This window comes from Solenopsis invicta, chromosome 16, assembly GCF_016802725.1.
Source record: "Solenopsis invicta isolate M01_SB chromosome 16, UNIL_Sinv_3.0, whole genome shotgun sequence".
In the NCBI taxonomy this organism is placed as follows: Eukaryota; Metazoa; Arthropoda; class Insecta; order Hymenoptera; family Formicidae; genus Solenopsis; species Solenopsis invicta.
In genome coordinates, this window is record NC_052679.1 from 10,862,046 (window position 1) to 10,888,680 (window position 26,635).

General features: G+C 31.9%; 1 protein-coding gene across 7 annotated transcripts in view; it reads left to right on the top strand.

Annotated features, from left to right (window-relative positions):
- LOC105198482 overlaps positions 1-20,007 on the top strand; it is a 62,188-nt gene extending 42,181 nt beyond the window's left edge. For 6 of the 7 annotated variants that reach the window (XM_039459141.1, XM_039459140.1, XM_039459137.1 and 3 more), the window contains 4 exons: positions 3,853-4,642; positions 7,216-7,871; positions 15,367-15,481; positions 19,633-20,007. In XM_039459141.1, coding sequence (XP_039315075.1) covers positions 3,853-4,642; positions 7,216-7,871; positions 15,367-15,481; positions 19,633-19,855 — 1,784 coding nt within the window. In that variant the 3' untranslated portion in view covers positions 19,856-20,007. Of the gene's footprint in view, positions 1-3,852; positions 4,643-7,215; positions 7,872-8,906; positions 8,960-9,282; positions 9,647-15,366; positions 15,482-19,632 lie in introns of those variants that run through there. The other variant, XM_039459143.1, reaches the window with a different exon arrangement.
- Positions 20,008-26,635: the final 6,628 nt, after the last annotated feature.

The window sequence follows — 26,635 nt, forward strand, 5'->3', positions numbered from 1 at the left end:
GGAGAAATAATGAAAATGTTAGAAAAGTAATAAAACAAACAAAATAATCAATACAAGTTTTTACTTACAAGGAGATGACGCCAATTAGAAAATCGCTTTTCCAACGAGTCATAGTGCGTTTAATAGTTTACATGTAGCTAATAAAAACCCTAAAAGCGTTTGTGCCAATGGGCCTTTGTTTAGGAGAAATTACAAAACAAAGTTAGGGTCACGCAACTATGTCCCATGTAAAGAAGAACATTAGAATCTTTTTTGAGTAAGCGGCGTAGCTGAGCCGACTAAGGCTCCCGCCCATACATTTTTGCGCCGGCGGCGTGCGTTCGAGTCCCGCCGACGATTGCTTTGCTTTTTTTTTTTTATTTTGGATATATAAAAGACACTACATTAATCATTATTTATGTTTTTTAATTTATTTTGTTTTTTTATGTAAAAATAAGGACATTTTGGGATGTTTGAACGCAATACGAAATAAAAAACAGTTTTAAAGTCATGAACTGATTATATTTCTCATGCAATGTACATGTGTTATTTTGTCAAGAATATTTTGTACAATATAAACTTTCTTTTATAATTATATATTTATTTACATACGGTAAAAGGTTTCCATCGCTTCGCAATGTTGTGGATGAAAATTGATGTAAAAATAAACATCGCATATCGATGTACATCTTGGCGGTATAAATTATAAATTATATTTTGGTTTATTATTTTTGTTGTGGAATTTTTTATATGTAGAATAAAAGTGTGAAATATTATAAAAAGATGAGACTCGCAAAAGGACAAGCAGGTATATTCGTCAGTGTTTACTTATAAGAAAGGACCTTTGTTAGGTAGAGTCCCCCCCCCCCTCCTTTCGATCTTTTTAACGGTTTTCACAGAGGGACTCTCACACATTGTAATGGTCTGACCGTTTCGTTGTAGCATTTGTAAAGAGAGCGTGGTACGAAACATCAATAAAAATGGAGACAACATTTATTACGATGAAACTGTCGAATATGTGCAACTTCTTGCAAAGTACGATATTTTGAAGGAAGACTTGACGGATGCGGTCGAATATTTTCGTGGTAAATATATTAATGAAGAATTAATTATCTGCTTTCATAACGTCACTGTATATTTCAAATTATAATGTAAAATAATTGTTTGTAGATATTGCTGTACGCTTTAATTTAATATTTGCTGACGCCCCACGCAAATTTCCGAACAATGCTAAATTAATTGACGGCAAACTTTTTGAAAAATTTATTAAACTATTAAGAGAGCATGAAATTTTGGACAACATTGAATATTATACAGAAGAAGAACAAAACGTGGTTGTATGCGAAAATATGCCGAGTACAAGTAAGAATATATCCGATGAATTGGAACCTCCAAAAAAAATTTCTACGCATAAAGTAGTGCCATACGATACAAAATTAAATATCGTACTGACAGCTCAAGAACATCCACAGTGGTCTTTCAAAACATTAAAGCATCATTTTAGAAAATATTTAAACCATCCATCTGATGTTACGAAATATAAAAAAGCTGTTTTGTCAGGCGGTACTTTTAGAGATAAATTAAATACAATAAAAACTAATGTGTACGATCGCTTCACAGAAGCAAGAAATAAGAATCAATTAGTTACGCGACGTTTGATTCAACAGTGGGCTATTGCTGCAGCCGCACAATATAACAAGCCAAAAGAAGAACAAGACAGCGAAGAACATACAAATGTTTTTCATTTTGTAGCATCCAGCACGTGGTTGATCAACTTTTTACACGATTATAGGATATCGAATCGTCACGTTGTTCGATATGTTTCCAAAAAAGAAGCAATTACACCAGAAATTGTCATAAAATCAGCGTAAAATTTCAAACATTAATGCAAGCAATTTTGCCAGATTACGATCCCGATTTTGTAATTAATACAGACCAAACAGGATGTGAGTATAGAGTTAATGTTTCGCGAACTTACACGCACACTGGAAAAAAATTAGGTCAATTGTACATAGGCGATTTAAATAAAGTTTCGCATTCATACACCACCCAGTATTCGCTGACGAAATCCGGGAAGTTATTAAATAAAGTATTTGTTTGCAAGAATTTTCTGATAATTTTGGAGTACGCGTACAAAAAGATGTAGATGAATTATTAGAATTATGTAAAAATGTTGTTATTACATACTCTAAATCGGGCAAATTAACAACATCATTATACGCACAATATTTGGAAAATGTTGTTAAGCCGTCGGGGATAATTTGTTTTTATTTATTGTTGATTCCTGGGGAGGACAAAAAAACATCCGAATGTATAACAAAATATTTCGCGACAAAAATAATAAACCAACATGTAATTTAAAAATTATACCGCCAAAATGTACTCCGATATGTCAGCCGTGCGACGTTTATTTTTATCAACAAGTGAAAGTTATAATTAAGAAAATACAAAACTGTCCAGATGTAATTTCACAATCAGGTGACGAAAGCAAACAATTAAATACTCGTGCTGATGCGATTCGTATACAATCTTTAACTCATTATCTGTTATCAGCGCCGAAATTTAAATGTATGCTTCAATATGCATTGTATGCATCCAAATTAGCTGACGATAGAGAAATATTTTTAAATGTGAATCAATTATGCTTCCCTTCAAACATTTATAATAAAACATGTGTATGTGGACAACATAATTCATTTATTAAATGTTCGTGGTTTGAAAAAATTTTATGTTTCCAATGTTTTTACATCAATTTTCATCCACAACATTGCGAAGCGATGGAAACCTTTTATCGTATGTAAATAAATATATAATTATAAAAGAAAGTTTATATTGTACAAAATATTCTTGACAAAATAACACATGTACATTGCATGAGAAATATAATCAGTTCATGACTTTAAAACTGTTTTTTATTTCGTATTGCGTTCAAACATCCCAAAATGTCCTTATTTTTACATAAAAAAACAAAATAAATTAAAAAACATAAATAATGATTAATGTAGTGTCTTTTATATATCCAAAATGAAGAGAAAAAAAAAGCAAAGCAATCGTCGGCGGGACTCGAACGCACGCCGCCGGCGCAAAAATGTATGGGCGGGAGCCTTAGTCGGCTCAGCTACGCCGCTTACTCAAAAAAGATTCTAATGTTCTTTACATGGGACATAGTTGCGTGACCCTAACTTTGTTTTGTAATTTCTCCTAAACGAAATCCTATTGGCACAAACGCCTTTAGGGTTTTTATTAGCTATATGTAAGCTATCGAACGCACTATGACTCGTTGGAAAAGCAATTTTCTGATTGGTGTCATCTCCTTGTTAGATATTTGCAAGTTAATTGTAATATAAATTGTTTAAGTTTACAAGTTATTGTGTAATTATAAATATTTAAAAGATTACAATATTTGTATTCAAACAATTTTTTTAATGCATAAAATTATTTATTTTTTTATTTAATAATTTTAAGACTTACTTAGAATACTTTTATTCGAATCCATTCATCTACAGTACTGAATTTTACTATATTCTGTATAATATAATAGTTGCATAATTTCATTAAATTCATTGATATTTATTTTGAACTTTATTGAATTTTCTATAATTTTAAGTTTTGTATTGAATTCTTATTGAAATCTTAATGATTTTGAAAGTGAGTCTGAAAGAGAAATTTTTTCATGCGATTGAATAATATTTCATTGTTCATTACAATTTCAGTAAAATATTTCTATTAAGATATTGAAGAAAATTGTATATCTTTCTTGATTCTGAATTCCGTATTTCAATTTTGACATGAAATTGACTTGTGTTGTTTCTCAAAATGATCAATTTATGATATATGCATGATACTTTAACAAAATTCATGCTTTTTTTTTAGACCACACACAATTGGAAGACTGTATATCACCGATAGAAAGAAATTATGCAACCACTGATATCAAGCCAGCATACAAATCTATGGAAATATTAGAGAAAGCAGCGAAGAATTATACAGACATGACTGTGCACGACGCCATTGATACGATATTTATTTTATTTAAAGCTTCCAAAAATATGCAAGAGGATCTACAAAATATCAAACAGCACATAGGCTTTATACGCCTATGGGAGGTTTTGAACAGGAATGTTAGACTGATGAAAACCAACGAGATTATCAGCAGTCTGAGAATGTTGACGTATTTCAAGATTCCAACAAATTGCGTTTTAACTCAATCGCTATTACAAATGATTCGTGCGAATGTAAATGAAATATCTCTTCAGGACATAATTAATATCATTGTGTTATTAAAAAAAATGGACAGTACGCCATTAAGGGACGCTCTTTTGATCGCACTGCCCGTTGTATTCGAGACGCAACTGCCTACAAAATTGGATTCTGACAATATTTTTATGCTGGCACAATCGCTAAGACTTATAAGCGAAAATAATATTAATAATCCAGAAGTACAAAATACGATACTCAAATCGTTGCAAAAATTTGAGAACACTCTAAACGTGCAAACGGCTTGGTCTATTTTTTGCAGCTTGTGTGTTGCCTCTTATTTGTCTCCTATAGCTTTTGAATTGCTATTTAATATTCAAAAGGTCCTAATAAATGACGCGAAACAATTAAGTATTCCGGACATAATAAGAGCGCTCCACAAATTGGTTCTTGTCACTGCAAGAAAGTACGTTTATAAGATTCTTATATTAATCCTAGAGTGCATGCTATTTGAGTGAATTTTTATCTAAGTATTAATTCAAGTTTAATACAATTTTTATTATCAAAATTTTAATAGCTTAAAATAACATTTTAAATTATTAAAATTTTATATAAACAATTTTAATATAAACAAATCTTGTTAATAATATCTTGTAATAAGATCTTATTTAAATTAAAATAATATTAGTTTAGTTATTCTAATACCTTGCAACTAAGAAAAAAGTTAAAAAAATTAAAATTTTAATTTTGTAGATAAATTTTCACCTAGAATAGTACTAATCTAAGAGAAATATGATTAGGATTAATGCAGGTATCCTTCTATTTATGACATAGGTTACGTTTTGAGACTTTAGTCAAAAATTCAACTGATCGTAAATCGAATAGCATTTATATTTTATATAAAATATTTATGCAAATTTTAATTATTTTATTACTAAAAACGATTATACAGACTTTTATTTAGGAAATGCTAAAACACATTTTTTTAAAGATTGTAATTCCTAATATTTGTTATAAAATTAATATTTAAGTTTAAATACAGATTAACTTTAACAAATAAAAATTAATGTTTTTTTTCTCTTAAAAAAATATATCGCGTAATATAATATTTAATATTATAAAATCAATGTTGAACTTTGGAATTGCTTAATCAGCTTCGTTATAATCTACTTACTCATTTGACCGGTTATAATTCCGAAAATTTATAAGTTGAAATAGAATCGTAAATAAAAGGATACCTGTATTTGGCATTGTGAAAAATAACGTATGTAATACAACAACATCACAGTAATATTTCTTTTTTTGTAACAATATTACAATGAGATATAGTTTGAATATTATCTGGAATTGTTTAAATTGTGAAGCCTTATGCAGGCCAATTACAAAAAAGAATTAGTGAATATAAAAATTACTTCAAAAGAAATAATTCACTAGCATCCGTAATCACAGAACGTGACTTATAATGCTCTTACGAATTTGATTGGAGCAACGTAAGAATAAAAATTTTGAAAAATTTACAAAATGCCTGTTTCTAAAAAAACCTGTTTTTTGCAAATGATTTTTAATTTGACGTGTTATCTAATTTGAAGTCTGTTTTTTTATTTGGTTGTAAATTTGTTAATTTAATAATTATTTAATTGTTTAATTAATATAAATATTTATTAACGTAAAAGAATCGCTGTGGAAAAAAAGAACGCACGCGCGTAGCGCGCACTGTTAATGTTCTAATTTTTATTAAAAAAACAAACAAGGTTAAATTCACAGAACAGTATTTTTATTTACCTCTTAAATAATATTAATTAAGTTTAAAGTTTCAGTTTCTTATTGGTTGATAATGATAAATTTAGGATTTGGAGGAGATATTTATTTAAAAAATTGCTTTCTTTATTTCACTCGATCTATTTCACTTACCAGCACATCATTATGCTGCGATGTCTGATTTCTCTTCCAAATATGTAAATTATTATTCTGATAATTGACGTTTGCATTCTATCAATAGTTACTCTTAATTTTGTCTCCGTTGATTTTCCATTCGAGCTAAAAAATTTATTTGACACCTATCTAATTTTTAGTGTTTACATTTGACTTTATTTGGATATTAGCACAACTAGTGGGAAGAGATAAGGCCGCAGCACAGACTTTTGCATAGCTGCATAACCGTAATCATAAGGAAGTTGATTGGTCCGTTATCACATGCATAAGGAAATGGACCAATCAATTTCTTTATGCATACGGTTATGCAGCTATGCAAAAGCCTGTGTCGCGATCTATACGGGGCTATTTTATGGTTTCACTTATGGTTTTGTTCTGCGCACTAAAGAGGATTCAAATCCAGGATTACAACGTATGCATTTGTATAACTTCCATGAACTATGATTATAAAGTAATTACACACTGGGATGATGCGTATTGGCATTAATATATGTGATTTTTATTGATTTATTCTTTTTCATTGTGTTTGTTCAAATGTAGCAGTCGTGTTATCGTATATAATTTACCTTTATTTCTGGAAGCTTAATTTTAAGAGCTTAAGAAATATGATTTTTTATTATTATTTCATTAGAACATAACTGCAATTTTATAATGCTGCGTCTTTTATTATGTCCTATGTAGTTTTTTAATTATAGAGAAATATATCGTTGCAGTATTATTTATATTGGTGCTCTGTACTATTTGGCCATATTGTAATATTTATACAATATTTTAGTATCTATATTAGAGCAATACAATTATATGTCATTATTATATGATTCATTTTGGCGAACATTTTAATATTGCGATAACACTTCATATTGTATCTCATTGTAAAATTACTAAAAAAAAAATTGCTGTTACATTACGTGGTACATGTTATTAGTAATATTGCAGTGTAATATACCATTTTTTAATATTTAAACAATATTGCTGTAATATTGTTTATACCATATTTTAATATTCATAAGATTTTCGTAACATTTCATTACAATTTATAATATTACTATAAAATTGACATATTACATAATGCGTAGGGAAGATATTGATTACGTATTATTATTGCAGTAAAGAATACGGATGTAAGTTTTACAATGAAGCGCTGGTGGATGCTTTCATCAATTCGGCTTTGTCCGCGGAGATTTCATTCGACAAAAGTATCCACCTACTGAAACTTTTGAACGAATTGAATTATGCGCATATACCATTTCTAGAATACTTAGCAGCAAAGTGCTTTGAGCAGCCAAATTTGCTAAAAGATGCGTCGTATTTTAGAGTATTTATTTTCCTAGAAGGATTAATTAACGCCGACTATAAACCAGTATTTTGGGATATTATACGGGACGCTATACTGGCGAACAAAGTGGAAAACAAAGTCTTCAATAGATCCATGATCAAGTTTGCCCTTCACTTGATCGCTTTGGATTGTTATAGTCCAAGTTTAATCAGCAAAGTCTTTTCCCAGATTATAAGAACTAACGAACCGATGAATAGTATTCACATGAGGGAGCTATTACTTTTATATCAGAGCGTCAAGACACTGTATCCTGTATACAATGGACCGTGGCCTTCACAGAATATACTCGAACATGCTATAAACATACATAAAACATTGCTTAGTCCAATATTACCCACGTTTTCTTTAAAAACAGCGTTAGAACTGGCATTGGGTGGCCCTCAATATGTTCACAATGAATTAAGGACAAAACTTGGACATTACATTGGTAAGTTATTAAGAATAAAATAATTTTTTCATTTTACTAAAGAAAAAACATGTCAAGTTTCAAAATATTCAATTTTTAAATGTACATAATTAATTTTCCGTAAATAAATAATATTTGAAGATCATAAACTAAAGCCCATAATCTATAAATTGCAATAAAATTCAAGACAAAATTCTATTTATAATTTTATATCAAATTATATAATATATAGAATATTTGTTTCTTTGATATAGAGGATTACTAAAAAATATAGCATAGTTATTAAAAAAATACATGTAAATATAAGAAAAATATGCCATAAAATTTTTTTTTAAATAACATTATAATTCTAATAATATCCACGATTATAACAAATTATCCATTTATAGAAATAAATTTTGTAAACATAAAAAAATATTTGGCATAAAAGTTATAGTATATCAAAAGAGAGCAAAATAGACTTAATGTACATAACAAATTTTTAATCAAAGATATAATAGTATATCAACATTTTTTTTAAGATAAAATAAAATAATTTAAATATTTACATAAGTAACATTTTTAAAATAGTTTAGAATCTTTTCTAATACATTAGCACGAGCATGTTTATTTTGTTAAATTTTATTATGTATAGGCAAAGATATTTTTTATGTTCAATTAATAAACAAATAACTTGCTCCTGAGATTAAGACATGGTCTTGTAGATGATCAGATATGATAGCAAGTTGTATAGTTTATATCATTTACAATTTACAGGTATTTATACACTACGCATATTTCATCCACATTATTTGTTCATATGTTTTCAGTGTAAAATTATAAATAGAATTCTGTCGCAAATTGTAGGTCATAAAGGTAATGTTGGAGTTATCTGCATTATTGAGCAAATTATACTTCATTTATTTTGTTTTTTTTATATAAAATGAAAAATTTTTCTAAATAGAGAAAAATATGCAAATAAATGGGCAAACACAGAACGATATAAAAAAGAAAAAAAAAGTTTTTGAATAACAGTTTTCTGTGCTATCTAGATTAAAGTACGTGATCATTTTTTAGGTAATACTAACAATGTAAATTATTATAAATTGGATAATGGAAAAACTTACAAAGTAAGTTACAAAATTGTTAATATGTCTGACTTCAGATCCTAACAGCATAAGATATATAAATATATTCTAGAATATCGCAATATCATACGAATATTCGTACAATACCACAATATCGTGTACGATATCATATGCTGTTAGGGTATTGATAAAATAAAAATATATAATATTGAAAATAAAAACGAAATATAATTTTTATTGTTTGGGACAAAATCTAAATCATCTATAATTCATTGATTATTGTTTCCATAGATGATACGTAACACTTATTGTTACTTTACATTATACATTATACATATAATGTAGATTATTTATGTTACGCGTAGGACTTTTGGTTGGATAGCATTAGCACGCGATTGCATACCCAATAGACAGTACAGATAAGAGGTAGCTTAGAGCAGTTTAGTGATAAAAGAAAATAAGCGAAGAGGAAAGATGAAAGAGGGAAAGAGACGAAGAAAAGGTGTAAAAAACAAGGGAGGTTTAAAAGGGAAAAGAGAGTCCAGAAAATTAGGCCAAAAGAACAGATTAAGAAGAACATAAAGAGAAGAGGAAAAGTGAATACAAAAATGAAAAGATTGATGGTATCGGCAAAGATACCGACGGATGATAAATATACCTAGATAGCAAATCGTGAAATCTCAATATAAAGCAAATCATTGCACAGATTAAATTGCTCGTCAATTGCTATTACGTTATCTTTATTTAACCCTTAAACCCACCGATCCTGTAAAATACGGAAACACATTTTTGGGTCTGGGAGACTTTTTCAACTTTGAGAAACTATAACTTTAATTACAATCAATATTTTTTTACGATTTTTTTTTAAAACCAAAAGTTCCAAATGTCAGGAGTGTGTCTGCACAATCGGCATTGGCAAAAAATAATTTATTGTGAAGTTATAAAAGCAAAACCATTAAGCAAAAATGAGAAATTGGTTAAAAATCCACTTTTCCTTCAAAAAATCATATTTTTGCAACAAAAAATGTTTAAGGACTTTCAAATACGGCGTTTTAAAGCTAAAGAGTCACACTTTCAAAATAAAATTTGGAAAAGTCATTTCTTTAAAAAAATATAATTATGTAACATGGAGAATATGAGGTATTTTTGAGCATCTAAAAATTCACTTAAAAAAAAATCATATCTTTGCAACAAAAAACTTTGAAGAACTTTACAATACGGCGTTTCAAAGCTAAAGATTCATACTTTCAAAAAAAATTATATTGTCATTTCTATTAAAAAACGTACTCATGTAACAACGCGAATATAAGGTATTTTTGATTAAATCGTGTCTAAAATTGAAAATTGATGTGTTTCATGATATATTTTGGAAAAACTCTTTTTTATACAACATTTTATAGTATTCCAACTTTAAACAGAGTATATGCGAGTAACATCCGCAAACCGACCTGTTCGAACGTATTTTGTCCAGTTTTTTTATGTAAAATACAAAAAGAGTTTCACGAACACACTATATGGGTCGCATTGACCCTAACAAAACTTTGTTGCCGTACCGTTCGAATTTTAGTTGACCAAAAAAGTTGATCAACCATATCAATCGAAAGAAGAGATTTCATACTTTTTTTACGTCTTGGTCCGAACTTCCTATCTCATTCCGTCTTCACATAGCAAGCGTTCAAAACTTCATATGGGGTCTCTCAGACCCACTTACGTGTTTAAGGGTTAATGCGACGAAGTGTTTTAATCAATTCAGTATTAATATGCTGAGTTTTATTGTCGAGCAAATGTAGAACAATTATTGCAATCAATTTGTAATAAGTACTTGTATATTGCCGTAAGTTGTTTAGAACTTGCCATTATTATATTTTGAAAATTGTTTATAGCAATCTGTTAGCAACATGTCAGCAACATGTGAGTAACAATTACCATTTATAAGTTGTGATAAGTATAATGCTGATAAGTTATTAGGAACCTGCTAGTATTATATTTTGGAAACTGTTGCTGACAAAAACGTATTGACAAGAAGATATCCCCTTCTATTGCTTTGCTGATATTTATTGAAGTGACCTCGAAAACCTCTAAATAGCAAATTTCAAGCGAATCCAGTTGATTTTGATAATTTTGTCCTCCATATTGGATTCGCCATTTTGAATTTTGAATTTTTGACATCGGATTCGTAATCAGCGATCTCAAAACCTCCAGATAGAAATTTGGAGGTATAGATTATAGGGCAACATTTTATACAAATTTAATCTGTAAAAGCGGCAATTTTCCAGTATATATTTATTAACAACAAATTATTTATTTAAAATATTATTCTAAAACTTATTTTTTTTACTTAGAGGAAACTTTAGCAATCCAGTAATACCAAACATGCTAAAGGAATACTTGAAACAATTGATTTATTAATAAAATAGCCTTGGACTTTAATGTATATATGAGAAATTAATAATAAGATATTATTGTTGTTTTAATCTTTCATTATATTTGCTTGTCCTTAGCCTATTATTACGACTAAATTTTGTCTTTACAAACGACGAGCGAAATTTAAATTGTGTGCTAATTTTATTTTGTACATTTGAGATTAACTTGAAAAACATATTAAACTAATTAAAATATATTTTAAGTATATATAATTATATATGTTTATGTTTATAATATATTTATGTATATATCTAATATAACAAATTATTATATCAAACAAATTATTATTTAGAATACTTATAAAATATTTATTAAAATTTAATTCAAGTAATTAATCACGAAAATATATAAAATTAATAATATTAAAAGATTATTAAAATAAAATTTGGGAATAAGGAGCTCAAGAGCCATGCAGAATGTCAGACGCAAATAAATAAATCAGCTTAAATTCAATGTCAAACAAACGTTTCGACCTTTAATGACGGTCTTCTTCAGTACAGATATACAAGTCTATAACACAACAAATTAATCGCACTAATTAAGATATAAATTTATCGAAATAAACAAATAAAGATCAAACATAAAAAATAAAAAACAAGTTACCGGATAAATAGAGATTGTGCAAAACCGCGATATACATCTTCTTTCAACGTCTTAACATAATAACATAATAAACGACCTCACAGAGTGTGTGCAGAGACAAGAGCTTCGTAAAAACCACATGAATTGGTTGCTAACAAATAAATAAATAAATAAATAAATGATATTAAAATGATGACTTTAAAACTTGTAACAGACAACAGTACAAATTAAATAGTTAAAAAAAAATAAACGGAAAATAAATAAAAATAAAAATAAATATGAAATAAAAGAAAGCTGTACAAGTTATAAGATATAAAATTGTAAAAAAAAACGCATTATAAAAAATTATGCAAAATTAAAAAAGAAAAAGGAAATAAAACAAAGCAAAAAATTATATACAAAATATCTTTAAGCACCAAAACTTGTGTCATACCATTGTGAGATGGGATGTTACATCTCGGTGAGAATAGATACAAATAATAACGACCGAAAGATAGTCTCAGTGGCCCGAACAAAAAGAATAGAAAGAGAAGGGATGACGAACCTGAGAAGGAGGAATACGATCGAGGATAGGAAGATACATATCCGAGAGAAGTTTGGTATCGCTTACTGAGTCCATGCAATTGATTTTTGATGTGTAACATCTCGGATATAGATCTTTTAACATAAGATGGCTCTTTATCTAAAATTTCCACGTTCTTCCAATAACATCTCAAAATACAGAGAAAATATACAAGTGGCAATTAGGAATCGGTCTGTATCAATCTTAGAGGGCTTGTTCCGTAGTGGTCGTCCAGCAAATATCAATGACCAGCTAATTAAAGACTGGTTACGAACCACAGGGAGATTTGTTAGGGAGCATCCTAACATTTTGTTTACCAGAGCGGACAAGGGTAACATAACAGTTACCCTTGACAAGAAAGATTACATCTTGAAAATGGAAGGCATGCTTTCTGACGAATCTACTTACATTAAATTATCAACAGATCCGATTCTAAAACTAACCAAAGAAGCTCGTTCTCTTCTCTCCAATTGGAAAGAAAAAGGTTTTATTGAACAACATATATATAGGAGCATATTAATAACGATGTCTTGCCGAGAGCCTACGGTTTGCCGAAGATCCATAAACCTAATAACTTTTTAAGAATTATAATTTCTTCCATAAATAGTTCTTTACACTCTCTAGCTTATTTTTTACATAATATAATTTATAACAGTATACCAGAAGCGGATAGTTTTGTTAAAAATAGTGTCCATTTGGTTAATAAACTTAATGGCCTTCTCTTGGATTCAGATCACGTCTTAGTGTCATTGGTCTCTTTTCACCAACGTTGTGTCTCTTTTCACTAATGTTTCAAAAGACTTAGCGGTGGAAAGCGTCACGACTAGATGAGATTTGATTTCAAAAAACACTACTATTCCGGTCAATGAATTTCTCAAAGCTTTGAATTTAATAATAGATTCTACGTTCTATTTTAAATTTAATAATACTTGCTACAAACAGATCTTTGGACTGCCAATGGGATCATCGTTATCTCCTATTTTAGCGGATTTAATCATGATTTGGAGTGCAAGGCGTTAAAATCTTTTTTCATCTACCTTTTTAGATATGTAGATGACATTATATTAGCAGCCCCGGCTAACTCGTTATCGGGCATCTTTTACACGTTCAATTTCATGCATGACCGTTTACAATTTATTATGGAAAGAGATTGTATGGAAAATCAGTTTTCTTGATGTTATTCTTGTAAAAGTGAATAACAAGATTATTTTCGATTAATACCGCAAATCAACTTTCTCAGGAAGATACTTAAATTTCTTTTTGCACCATCCCCTGTGTCATAAAAAGGGTGTTATTTTTGGTATGGTTGACAAATTACTTTTATTATCACATCCTCAATTTTATCGTAAAAACTTCATTATTTTAGTGAATATTTTATTGGAAAATAATTATTCTTTAAATTTTATTTTCTCCATAATAAATTTCAGACTCAAACCCCTTTTTCATAAAGATGACACCTGCGTTGAGAATAAATGTGTGAGAAGATTTTTTACGATCTCTTACATTGAGTCGGTATCAGAGAAATTTTTGTTTTTCTCATGTAAATTTGACTGCAGTGTTGCGTTCACGATCCCTATTAAATTGAATAAATTTATAACTACTGGCAAAAACCATATAGAGCGTCTTGTAATAACGTAGTCTATAAAATTAATTGTAAGGACTACGATTCTTCTTACGTGGGACAGACGAAAGGCCAATTAAAAACAAGAGTCAGCGAACATAAAGCAGAAAGGCCAGTTCTCCTTCGGTTATCTCGCATTGGAGAAAACCACGAATTTGATTGAGAGAATGTGGAAATTTTAGATAAAGAGCCATCTTATGTTAAAAAATCTATATCCGAGATATTACACATCAAAAATCAATTGCATGTGGACTTAATAAACAAAGCGATACCGAACTCCTCTCGGATGCGTATCTTCCTATCCTCGATCGAATTCCCCCTTCTTAGGTTCATCCCTTCTCCTTCTATTCCATTTGTTCGAGCCACCAAAACTCGTTTCGATCGTTATTATTTGTATCTATTCTCACCGAGATGTAACATCCCATCTCACAATGCTGTGACATGAGTTTTGGTGCTTAAAGGTATTTTGTATATAATTTTTTGCTTTGTTTTATTTCTTTTTTTTTTAATTTTGCATAATTTTTTATAATGCGTTATTTTTCAATTTTATATCTTATGATTTGTACAGCTTTTTTTTATTTTATATTTATTTTTTTTTCCATTTATTTTTTTTTAACTATTTAATTTGTACTGTTGTCTGTTACAAGTTTTAAAGTCATCATTTTAATATCATTTATTTATTTATTTATTTATTTATTTGTTAGCAATCAATTCATGTGGTTTTTACGAAGCTCTTGTCTCTGCACACGCTCTGTGAGGTCGTTTATTATGTTATTATGTTAAGACGTTGAAAGAAGATGTACATCGCGGTTTTGCACAATCTCTATTTATCCGGTAACTTGTTTTTATTTTTTATGTTTGATCTTTATTTGTTTATTTCGATAAAATATCTTAATTAGTGCGATTAATTTTTTGTGTTATAGACTTGTAAATCTGTACTGAAGAAGACCGTCATTAAAGGTCGAAACGTTTACCTGACATTAAATTTAAGCTGATTTATTTATTTGCGTCTGACATCCTGCGTGACTTTTGAGCTCATTATTTCCCAATTTTAATTTATTTATAAGAGCCTTGACCTTTGTTTATTTTGTTTGATTATTAAAATAGTTAATTAATTAACTTTTATAATAATTTTCAAATTAAAAAAATAGTTTATATAAAGTTGTTAATATAAATCGTTGTTAAATTTATTTTTTGTAATATCTATTTTTCTAACTATAATTAGCAATATAAAATTTATTTAAAATTTTATCATTTTAGATCACGTCATTGTGATGAGGAAAGGTGGATATCCCATTGCAATTAATACAGTTACATCCCCTGGAACTAATGTAACCTACATTGAAGATATACAGACTCCAAGTGAAAGTCAGATGTAAGAACATACTTGATTTTAATATAAGGTTTTTCCATCTTTTTGCATTGAAATTTAATTAAATTTTAAAAATAAGTTTATAATAAATATATAAGCATTCCTGCTTACATATTAACCATATAATCACTCTAACGTGTTTTTTGGCACCCGTTAATTGTAAAGATAGGTCATTAATGTTTAGCATGATTTTTTAAATGGATTGTATTAACAAATTCATGTAGCTTAACTATCTAAATATTCTAAATGAAGGATTTTTACATTTTTTAACAAATCTATTTAAATATTTTATTTTTGCAAATATATAAACCAAAATACGAGTATGGTAGTGACGATGTATTAAAAAATTTGTAACTTTTGAACAAATCAATGAAATTTAATAAATTATTATTGAAAAATAAAGTTTAAGGTTTATATTTTAATTAAAAAATATGCCAAATTTTTAAAAATGTAATTGCTTAAGTTTAGAACATGAAATCTTACAATTTTGAAACTTATAAGAATAAGCATTTGAAGCAATGAAAAAAATATATGACTTTAAAAAATTCATTTTTATTCTACAATCTCATATCGTTCTCACTATTATCTTCGCCAAAATATGTATGATTTTGAGGACAAAATTTATCATAATATCTCTTCGGCACAGCGACTTGCCATATTTTTTTTTCAAACTGAGTAAAAATTTTGTTTATATATGTTTTACTTGTAAAAATAGTTCACGAATACGAAAAAAATCATTTTAGTTGTACAGTCGTGAGCTAAAAGGTTGCAACACATTTTCTTCGATTGTTTTTGGAATGTAGACTGCTCATCGAATGGCGAACGTCATTGGTTCCTACCTGTAGATTCAACCAATTAAGAATCGAACCATCTAACCATCGAAGAAAATGTGTTGCAACCTTTTAGCTCACGACTATACAACAAATATACGTTATCTGTTAAGAGGAGTCTATTTTGTCCGCGCTTAACTTTTAGTATTCACTGTTCAGTGGCAAAATGACGCACTTTGTCAGACTTCCAGGGGCACCTTCCTCTATTTTATAAATTTTTTCAAGAGATGCGTCCCTAGCCATTTATTTTTAAAATATCCATAATTTTAGAAATCGCCTGGACAAAAATAATCTCCCTTTACAGCACAGTATAAGTACATACAGTAAGTCAACTCCGACCGAAATCTGCGAAATGGTTGTCATTCGCGCATGACGGGAATGCACACTCAATAACATGGTGGCCTATAGGAAAACTAGGGAAACACCAAAAAACACTAATTTCTAATGTAAAATTGTTTAATATTGTCGTTTAAACTGAGCATTATATAAAGCGATTTGGTACGGATAGCACCCATAACAAATAATTAATGTAAACTAGATAATTTACTTATTGTTGTTTAGGATATATGTCTACATGATGTTTCTTGAACAAAGCGTGCTGTATAAGTTAGTGTTTAAATTGTCCGCGCCGCACACTTAACATTATGGAAGACTATTTCTCTTCAGATCAAAGGTGCCGACACAAAGTTGACTTACTGTATCTATATTGTGTTTTACAGTGTGAGGGTTAATTTAAAGTTATTTGAAGAAAAATCAAGTTTTCTCATATAGTTCTTTTCAAATAACTTATAAAATAGAATTGAATCTTGAGGAAAAAAGAGTTATAAGTAATTTAATCGCAAACAAAACAAAGTATTTTGAAAAAAAACGTTAAGAAAAATTAATTTAAAAAATGAAGTTTTATCATCTCATTTTCGTATAAAGTCTAGTTTCACACTTTTTGATTAACTTAATTGGCTGATTTCTCTATTGGAATTGACCAATCACATTTGCCATTAAATAAAATTGACCAAAAATAACAAATCACAGTTAACACTTAATTGATTGATTAAAGTAACCGAAGATTGTGAAACTAGCTCTAAGGTCGGTATTCATAGTCAATTTTTATTTGAAGACTGTCTTAAGTAATATTTTAAGATGCTAATATGCTTCTGCGATTGGTGGATAATACATTAAAAAGATACTTAAGGAGGCATTCTACTGTGTTGAGTAAAAAAAAAATCCCTGCAAAATTTATAAAAATTTCGAATATTTACGGAGCTACAGCAGCAAAAATCGAACACTACACATTATTTAGAAACTTCAATGTAAATTTTAAACGTGATTTTCTCGAAACGTGTTTTTTGGAACTGATGTTTACGACTAAGAGAGAAAATTACTAAACCAATATTCTTCTAATTTTACAGAATTATAAATTAAACACTCCTTTATTGTACGTGCTAAAGTTATGTTGATAATGTTATTTTTTATATTTTTTGAGGAGAAGAAATTCAAAGACATAAACAAAAATAGAGTAAATTTGAATTTATTTTTTAAACAAGTTCTATATTTATTTAATTATTCAACGAAATTAATAATTTTAATATCGACGGTGTACTGAGCCACAAGTGCACTGATCTAAATGACATTTGGTTTCTTAACTTCAGTCTACTAGGAGAACCGGGATAATAATGAACACCGACGAACGACAATGCAGAGATGAATCAGATATTACTCCATCATTATACTCCATTATTCTTATTTTTTAAATATAATAAATTTTATCTATAAATAAATAAAAGGAAGAAAGAAACTTTTAAAAATATTTATTTGTTTTTACCCAAAAAATCCTAAAACTCGACCAGAAAACAGCATGATACAGTAAAATATCCCTTAAGACGGTCTTAAATATAAATATTGAATATCGATCTTTAACTATGAAATGTTTATGAATTGTACGAAAATGCTGAATGCAAAAGTGCAAGTAACGGAAATAGATCTCGTGTTTCACTTTAAGTGTATATAGACAGTACAAAAACAACACGTGTTTCCGTTCATTGTACAATTCTTTTTAAATATGATGTCTAATAAAAATGTAGCAATGACGTTTATTACTACATTTAAATCATTGTTATACAGAATTATTTTTCAATTTTTTCACACCAATATTTAACAATACTACAAAGAAATATTTTTAAATAATAAATCATTATTCTTACTACGTAAATTTTGTGTTTATTAGAGGAAAATTACCAATACTGATATACTATTTTGTTTTCAAGTATTTTTTAAACAAAAACTGGAAATAAAAGTTTATAAAGATGAATTAAAACTAGAAAATCTTCAATTGGATGGTATAATAGTTTTTATAATACCTATATTGTTTCGTATTTTGTAATAATTAATGTTTTCGTAACATAATCTAAAAAGAACGTCTGAGAAATTGAGCTCCAAAACTGGTACAGTAGACAGCAATTGCAGAATTCAGATATAGCCCCATAGGGAAGAAGTTAAATATAAAATAAACTTGTGAAGTAATTTTTATGTATTAAACAACAAATTTTATAAAATTAGAAGACTGGAATGGAACCCTCTCACTTTGTTCTTTTCTTTTGCACTTTATTATTAATGTATATGTAAATCTGTTGCGTCCGACGTTATTTTTTCTATCTTAAGATATTTAAAAAAATGTGAAAAAAATTCTAAATTGAAACATCTGTCAATATTGTAATCGAAGATAGTTATTTTCACGGAGAGATGTACCATTTTACGCTGTATAGCGATTTTATGTTCCAAATCGCACTACGAAGAAAATATGAAAGAGAAAAATATAAACAAAACATTGTTCCGTATCCACAAATTTTGCTTGATTTTAATAAATTATTTAAATAACAACCATTTTTGCTCATTTATGGCCTCAATTATTATGTGATAAACAAAAACAGTTTTAGAAAACTACAAATGATCTAATAATTATCAATAATATACTCACTATTGTTTTGAACTATACATTTTGCAAAAGAAAATCGTTAAAGTTTTATTTTCGCATTTCAAGAATTCGTTTCTAACAGATTTTATATAGAAAAGCTATGATTATATGAACTATACAATAGATTTTTATTTCTTTAGTTACCTAAGCAGTCCATATTTTTAATAAAAGAATGCTACTTTATGAAGTTTATGCGGTATTGACGACTTTCCTCTATGTATTATTTGAAAGATATAACAAAAACTCATATATTAAAAGATATAGATGAATGATAAGTGACTCTCTTGCACTTTAAGTTTGACAATTTTAATAACTTACAATTATATCTTTCTACTAACGTGTATATTGGATTTCAGGATACTCATCTTCAATTTACCTGACGCTGCGTACGCTGTAAATTCTCAAAGAATAAAAAGTACATGGTCATTGAAAATAAAGTCTGTGGAGGCGTTAATAAAAACCAATGCGATTGCTATAAACTCTAGTTCATGGATGAAACTACCCGAATATGAAAGACTTCCCTATTTGATGCGAGCAATAAGGCTAAAGTGCGAAGACGACTCATTCTTAATAAAATAAAATATTTTATAATCATTTATAAAAAATATGTTATGTAGGATTCCTTGTCGGATATATTCTGAATGATATATTTTGAACAATACAATCGCGATGTATATTAACTACTGATGTACAGTTGTACAAATAATTGAAATATACATGTAATAAAATAATTCGTTTATTTTTTTGTAGACAAATGAAGAGCATAAGTTAATGTGTAGATACAATAATTTATGCAAAAACCAACTTTTCTTTATGTAAACTAAAAATTGTGTTATTCTCACATAATGAAAGACATTTGCTATAGAGCAATATTTACAATTATTGGCTCATGTACATTTATTTTAGTTATACTTTGTTTAAAATGAACTTAGAACATAAAAGTTGTATTCTAAAATTATAAAAGAAATACAAAGTTATATAAAACCGGTAAATACGAGTCAAGCGCGGTAAACGGTGCGCGAAAGAAATTAACAAAAAATTATGACTTTTATATAAAGTGAAATTAATTACATCAAACGAATGTTTTGGTTTTAATTTTGAGCCATCTTCAGCGCAAATACATCCTTAGTGTGACTCTTCGACCACCGTACTTGACGGTACTTATAACGGTACATTCCTGCGACATCTTATTCAATTAAGTTAAATTCTGAGTGCTTTTTGATGCAGTGGCTGTTCTTGCATTTGTGCATTAATTATTAAATTTTGACTACGTCTGTTTTTGAATGCGAGCATATACACATTTTTCGAGTCGAATAACTTACAATTTATGTCATTTCTTTACGAGGAAGCCTTCAACCTCACTATAGGCAGAAAATTGATTTATCAATTCTAACACTTTTGGATGTATTTGCGCTGAAGATGGCTCAAAATTAGAGCCGAAATGTTTGTTTTATGTAATTAAATTCACTTTATGTGAAAGTCATAATTTTTTGTTGATTTCTTTTACGTTTACTGTGTTTGACCATATTTATCGCTTTTATATACCTTTATATTTACGTTTTTACGAGTCCCACTATTTTTTATACTTATAAAAGAAAGAAATAACGTACACTATGTACATTTAATTAAATAACTAGTTTAACCCTTAAACACGTAAGTCTGAGAGACACCATATGAAGTTTTGAACGCTTGCTATGTGAAGACGGAATGAGATAGGAGGTTCGGACCAAGACGTAAAAAAAGTTTGAAATCTCTTCTTTCGATTGATATGGTTGATCAACTTCTTTAGTCAACTAGAATTCGAACGACACAGCAGCAAAGTTTTGTTAGGGCCAATGCGACCCATATAGTGTGTAAGTGAAACCTTTTTCGTGAGTATTTTACATAAAAAAAGCTGGACAAAATACGTTCGAACAGGTCGGTTTGCGAATGTTACTTGCATGTACTTTGTCTAAAGTTGGAATACTATAAAATGCTGTAGAAAAAAGAGTTTTTCCGAAGTATATCATGAAACACATCAATTTTCAATTTTAGACACGATTTAATCAAAAATACCTCATATTTGCCTTGTTACATTTTTTAAAAGAAATGACAATGATATAATTTTTTTTTTGAAAGTATAAATCTTTAGCTTGAAAACGCCGTATTGTAAAGTTCTTCAAAGTTTTTTGTTGCAAAGATGATTTTTTTTTAAATGGATTTTTAGATGCCCAAAAATACCTCATATTCTCCATGTTACATAATTATACTTTTTAAAAGGAATGACTTTGCCAAATTTTATTTTGAAAGTGTAACTCTTTAGCTTTAAAACGTCGTATTTGAAAATCCTTAAATGTTTTTTGTTGCAAAAATATGATTTTTTGAAGGAAAAGTGGATTTTTGACCAATTTCTCATTTTTGCTTAATGGTTTTTCTTTTATAACTTCACAATAAATTATTTTTTCGGCAATGCCGATTGTGCAGTTACACTCCTGAGATTTTAAACTTTCGTTTAAAAAAAAAATCGTAGAAAAATATTGATTGTAATCAAAGATATAGCTTCTCAAAGTTGAAAAAGTCTCCCAGACCCAAAAATGTGTTTCCGTATTTTACAGGATTGGTGTCCCACTAACAAATTTTCACAAATTTATTATTTCGAAACTAAGGCCTATTCGATGAAACGCCGGGAGACGTAAACTTTTTTTTCGTCTCCAGAATAACTAAAAAAATTGGGATCAAATCCCAGAGTCTCTCACCTGGTCCTCCCCTTGTAAGTTGTACACGCACGCACGCACGCACGCACGCACGCACGCACGCACGCACGCACACACACACACACACACACACACACACACACACACACACACATACAGAGTAGGGGAAAAAGTACCGGAACAGCAAAATATCTCGAAAACTAAGCATTTTAGAAAAAAGTGTTTCAGATTGTGGCGACTTTTCGCCACATGCCCAACGGAAGGTTCAAAAAATAATAATATTCAGGAAAATAAATAACATGTTTGTCAGAAGATTCGCAAACAAGGAAAATCATATACAGTTACGAATTTGCGGACCAAACGGTTATATCGAAGTTTATATAAAGCGAGCGAGAGAAGAAACGCTCTCACTCGCCAAGTAACCTTTTGACACAACACATCGTACTTTGTAACTCAGGCGTTATATACTTAAAACGTTAGATATTAAACAGATAGAAAACTCACTCGATCTCTTAGTTAATTCCTTCACAACTACATACACATACAGACGATTAAATACCCAAAGTGGTGACACCGACGTGATCGGACAATTTTCCTTTTTTTTCTTGTCATTGCGACAGTTAAACGCAAATTTTTTTGTGTGTGACATTTAACGCGAACTTGAACAGCGAAACCGCGCGTGGAGTGTGAGTGAGTGCACGAGCAGGACAAAAGGTGCAGCATCGCGATCATGAAGGATGGTGAAGACGCGATGCATCAGCAGCAGGGAGAGCCGACAGTGCAGCCGCTTATGCAGCCGACAGGACGAGCTGCTGTCGTAGAACCGGCAGGTTACTTCATGCTCGGTCCCGAGGTGAGCCGTGTCGGGATGAGTACGAGGTGTGTTCAAAAAGTATCGCGAATTTTGAATTTTCGCGGGTTACGTATATTCGAATTTCGATCTTTTTGTGGCGTTATGTTGGTACTCATGTCTCTCACTTATGCCGACAAGCTCGGCCATTTTGAATGTTCACTTAATTGTTGACAGCTGCTTTGCTTGCACGTGTTTTGGATCGTCTTCGATTTTTACCTATTCAAAAAAATGGATCAAAGAACCTGTATCAAATTTTGTGTGAAAAACGAAATTAAGTGCGCGGATGCATTCCGAATGTTGACTGTGGCATACGGAGAAGCTACCTTAGACCGAAGCAACGTTTATCGGTGGTACAAAATGTTCTCAGAAGGCCGAGAAGATGTGAACGACGAAGAGCGTTCCGGACGCCCGAGCACTTCAACAACAGACGAAAAAATTAATGAAGTGGAGAAAATGGTATTGGCCAATCGTCGAATCACCGTTAGAGAAGTTGCTGAGGACCTAAACATATCGATTGGCTCGTGCCATTCGATTTTTATCAATGATTTGGGCATGAGACGGGTCGCCGCGAAATTCGTACCAAACGCCCCTGCTCACACATCGTTGCTTGTGCGCGACTTTTTGGCCAAAAACAACACACTAATGATGCCGCAGCCACCGTATTCCCCAGATCTGCCCCTCTGTGACTTTTTCTTGTTCCCTAAACTGAAGAGGCCCATGAAAGGACGACGTTACGCTACGCTTGACGAGATAAAGACGGCATCGAAGGAGGAGCTGAACAAGATAAAAAAAAATGATTTTTTGAAGTGCTTCGAAGATTGGAAAAACCGTTGGCACAAGTGTATAATATCTCATGGGGATTACTTTGAAGGGGACAAAATAGATATTCATGAATAAATAAATAATTTTTGAAAAAACACAAAATTCGCGATACTTTTTGAACACACCTCGTATGCCGCAGTTCACGCCCGATGACCCTGAGCTGTGGTTCAGCATCGTGGACCGCAGTTTTCAGGCGGCCGGAATTACGGTAGATACAACAAAGTTCGGGTACGCGTTAACGGCGATCGATCCGCGTTATGCCACCGAAATAAACGATATTATAATGAATCCGCTGGTGGAACGAGCGTACGAAACTCTGAAGACCGAGTTAATTAAGCGTCTTAGTTTGTCGCAAGAACATAAGACCCGTAGATTACTTGAACACGAGGAAATTGGTGACAGAAAACCGTCACAATTTTTGAGACATCTCCGCGGTCTTGCCGGAAACGTGGTCGGAGATCCGGTGCTCCGGACGATTTGGCTGAGCCGTCTACCAGCATATCTACAGCCACATCTCGTTACGCGCGCGACGGACACGCTTGATCAGCTCGCGGATATCACGTACACGATTTTGGAGGCCACTCGAGTGCCCGCGCTCCAGGTAACGGAAGCAGCACAAGCTCCCGCATTTAACAACCACCGCGTCGAGGATACGATAGCAGCCGAGGCAAGATTAGAATTTAAGATTTGCACAGATGCGTCTAGCGTTACAACAGGAGATGACGGAACAACTTACATCTATTCGAAAATCTATCAAAGCTATCGGAGAGAAAAGAGCAGATGACCGTCGTGAAGAAAGCCGACGGCGGCCGCGCCCGCGTTCGAGGTCGCGTTCGCGTGATCGCGGTCATCCAGCAAACGGATTATGCTGGTATCACTGGCGTTTCGGGCCGGATGCTCGACGTTGTGACCCGCCCTGCACAAACCAACAGGGAAACGCGGCGGCCAGTTGCTAATGACAACAAGCGATGCAGGCTCTTCTTGCGCATCCGAGAATCGACTCAGAACTCGCCTTGTTTACGGACGCATCCAATCAGAGTATCGGAGCGGCGTTACAACAACAAGGATAAAAAGTGGATGGGAACCGTTAGCTTTTTTTCCAAAGAAGCTAAGCCCAGCCGAGTCAAAATATAGCGCGTTCGATCGCGAATTATTGGCCATCTACCTCGCCATCAAGTATTTCCAGCACATGCTTGAAGCAAGAGTGTTCACCGTATACACGGATCATAAACCGTTGATTTTTGCCTTTAGGCAGAAACTGGAGAAATGCACACCGCGACAATTCCGTCATTTAGCTTTTATAAGCCAGTTTACAACAGATATCCGGCATGTGTCGGGCGACGAGAATATAGTGGCGGACGCATTATCAAGGGTAGAGGAGATGCAATCCCCTTTAGACTACTTCGCGTTAGCGGCAGCACAGGAGAACGACGAGGAGCTGAAAGAACACGTGCGACGAGAGTCCGGTCTGTGCTTAGAAAGAATCAAGATTCCTGGAACAGGAGTTGCGACACGGCGACGGCGGCACCAAGGCCGTTTCTGACAAAAGCTTTTCATCGAGCGGCATTCGACAGCGTCCATAACCTGGCTCATCCGAGTATCAAGGCGACAGTCAAACTCATATCACAGCGATATGTCTGGCCGTCGATGAGAAGCGATTGCCGGAGCTGGGCCCGTGCATGCATACGGTGTCAACGAGCCAAGATCACGAGGCACGTGGTCGCCCCGGTCGGAGAATTTCCTATACCATCCAGGAGGTTCGAGTATATTCATCTGGACATTGTTGTGATGCCGAGCTCGGAAAGGAAAAGATACTGTCTCACCTGCGTTGATCGGTTTACTCGATGGCCAGAGACGTTTCCGCTGGAGGACCAGGAAGCAGAGACAGTCGCCAGGTCATTTTACGAGGGCTGGATCTGTCAATTTGGAACGCCTCTTCGGGTTACCACCGACTAAGGACACCAATTCGAGTCCCGACTTTTCCGTCAGCTGAGCGAGCTGACGGGAACGGCGCACCTGAGGACGACAGCGTACCATCCGCAAGCGAATGGTATGGTGGAGAGGTTTCATCGCCAGCTCAAGGCGGCGATAAAGTATCATGGAAGCAGCCGATGGACCGAGGTGTTGCCGACCGTTTTATTAGGAGTGCGGGCAGCCTGGAGAGAAGACCTTCAGACAATGGCAGCCGAACTAGTCTACGGAGAAGCGTTTCGTCTTCCGCGACAATTTTTAAGCCAACGACCAAGCGAGGATGTAAATGATGACACTAATTTCGCCAAGGAATTGCGCCGTCATTTTGACGATTTGCGCTCGGTCAGTGTGACCTGCCACGGAGAGCGGCGTCCGTTTATTTTCAAGGACCTGGAGACGGCTGATCAAGTTTTTGTCCGACACGATGGTCCGAAGACGATGTTGCAGCCACCTTATAATGGCCCGTTTGCAATCGTGAGGCGTATGGACAGGGATCTTGTCGTACGCGTGCACGGCAAAGATGTAACAATCTCAATCGACCGCGTTAAACCGGCATATCTGTTTACAGATTTGACAGCAGGTGCCAGCGAGGATCGAGCAGCGACAACGCAAACGGGCAGCCAGGACATCAACACGCGAGGCCTTGACTGAGAACAGAGCGAGAACGCACCGACTCCCGAGGAACGAGAAGAGAGAGTGACGAGAGCAGGACGAGGGGTTCGTTTCCCGGACCGATTCTAGGCGGGCTTACGACGATAAAAAAATTACCTTACTTAAACATATCTCTGTGTTGTATGACGAAAATGTCAAATTCATAGTTGATTGTGAAAAGACCCAAGACGCGAATCAATATAGTTGTTAATATATATTTGTGTAAGTTTTTTTTTGGTTACTGAGACAGTCGGTTTTATATACTTTTCATTTATTTTCTTGACTCAATGTATATAATAATAATAATAATATGTATATAATAATTGTAATACATAGTTCTATATTAGTGTTGGTTATAGTAAGTTATGT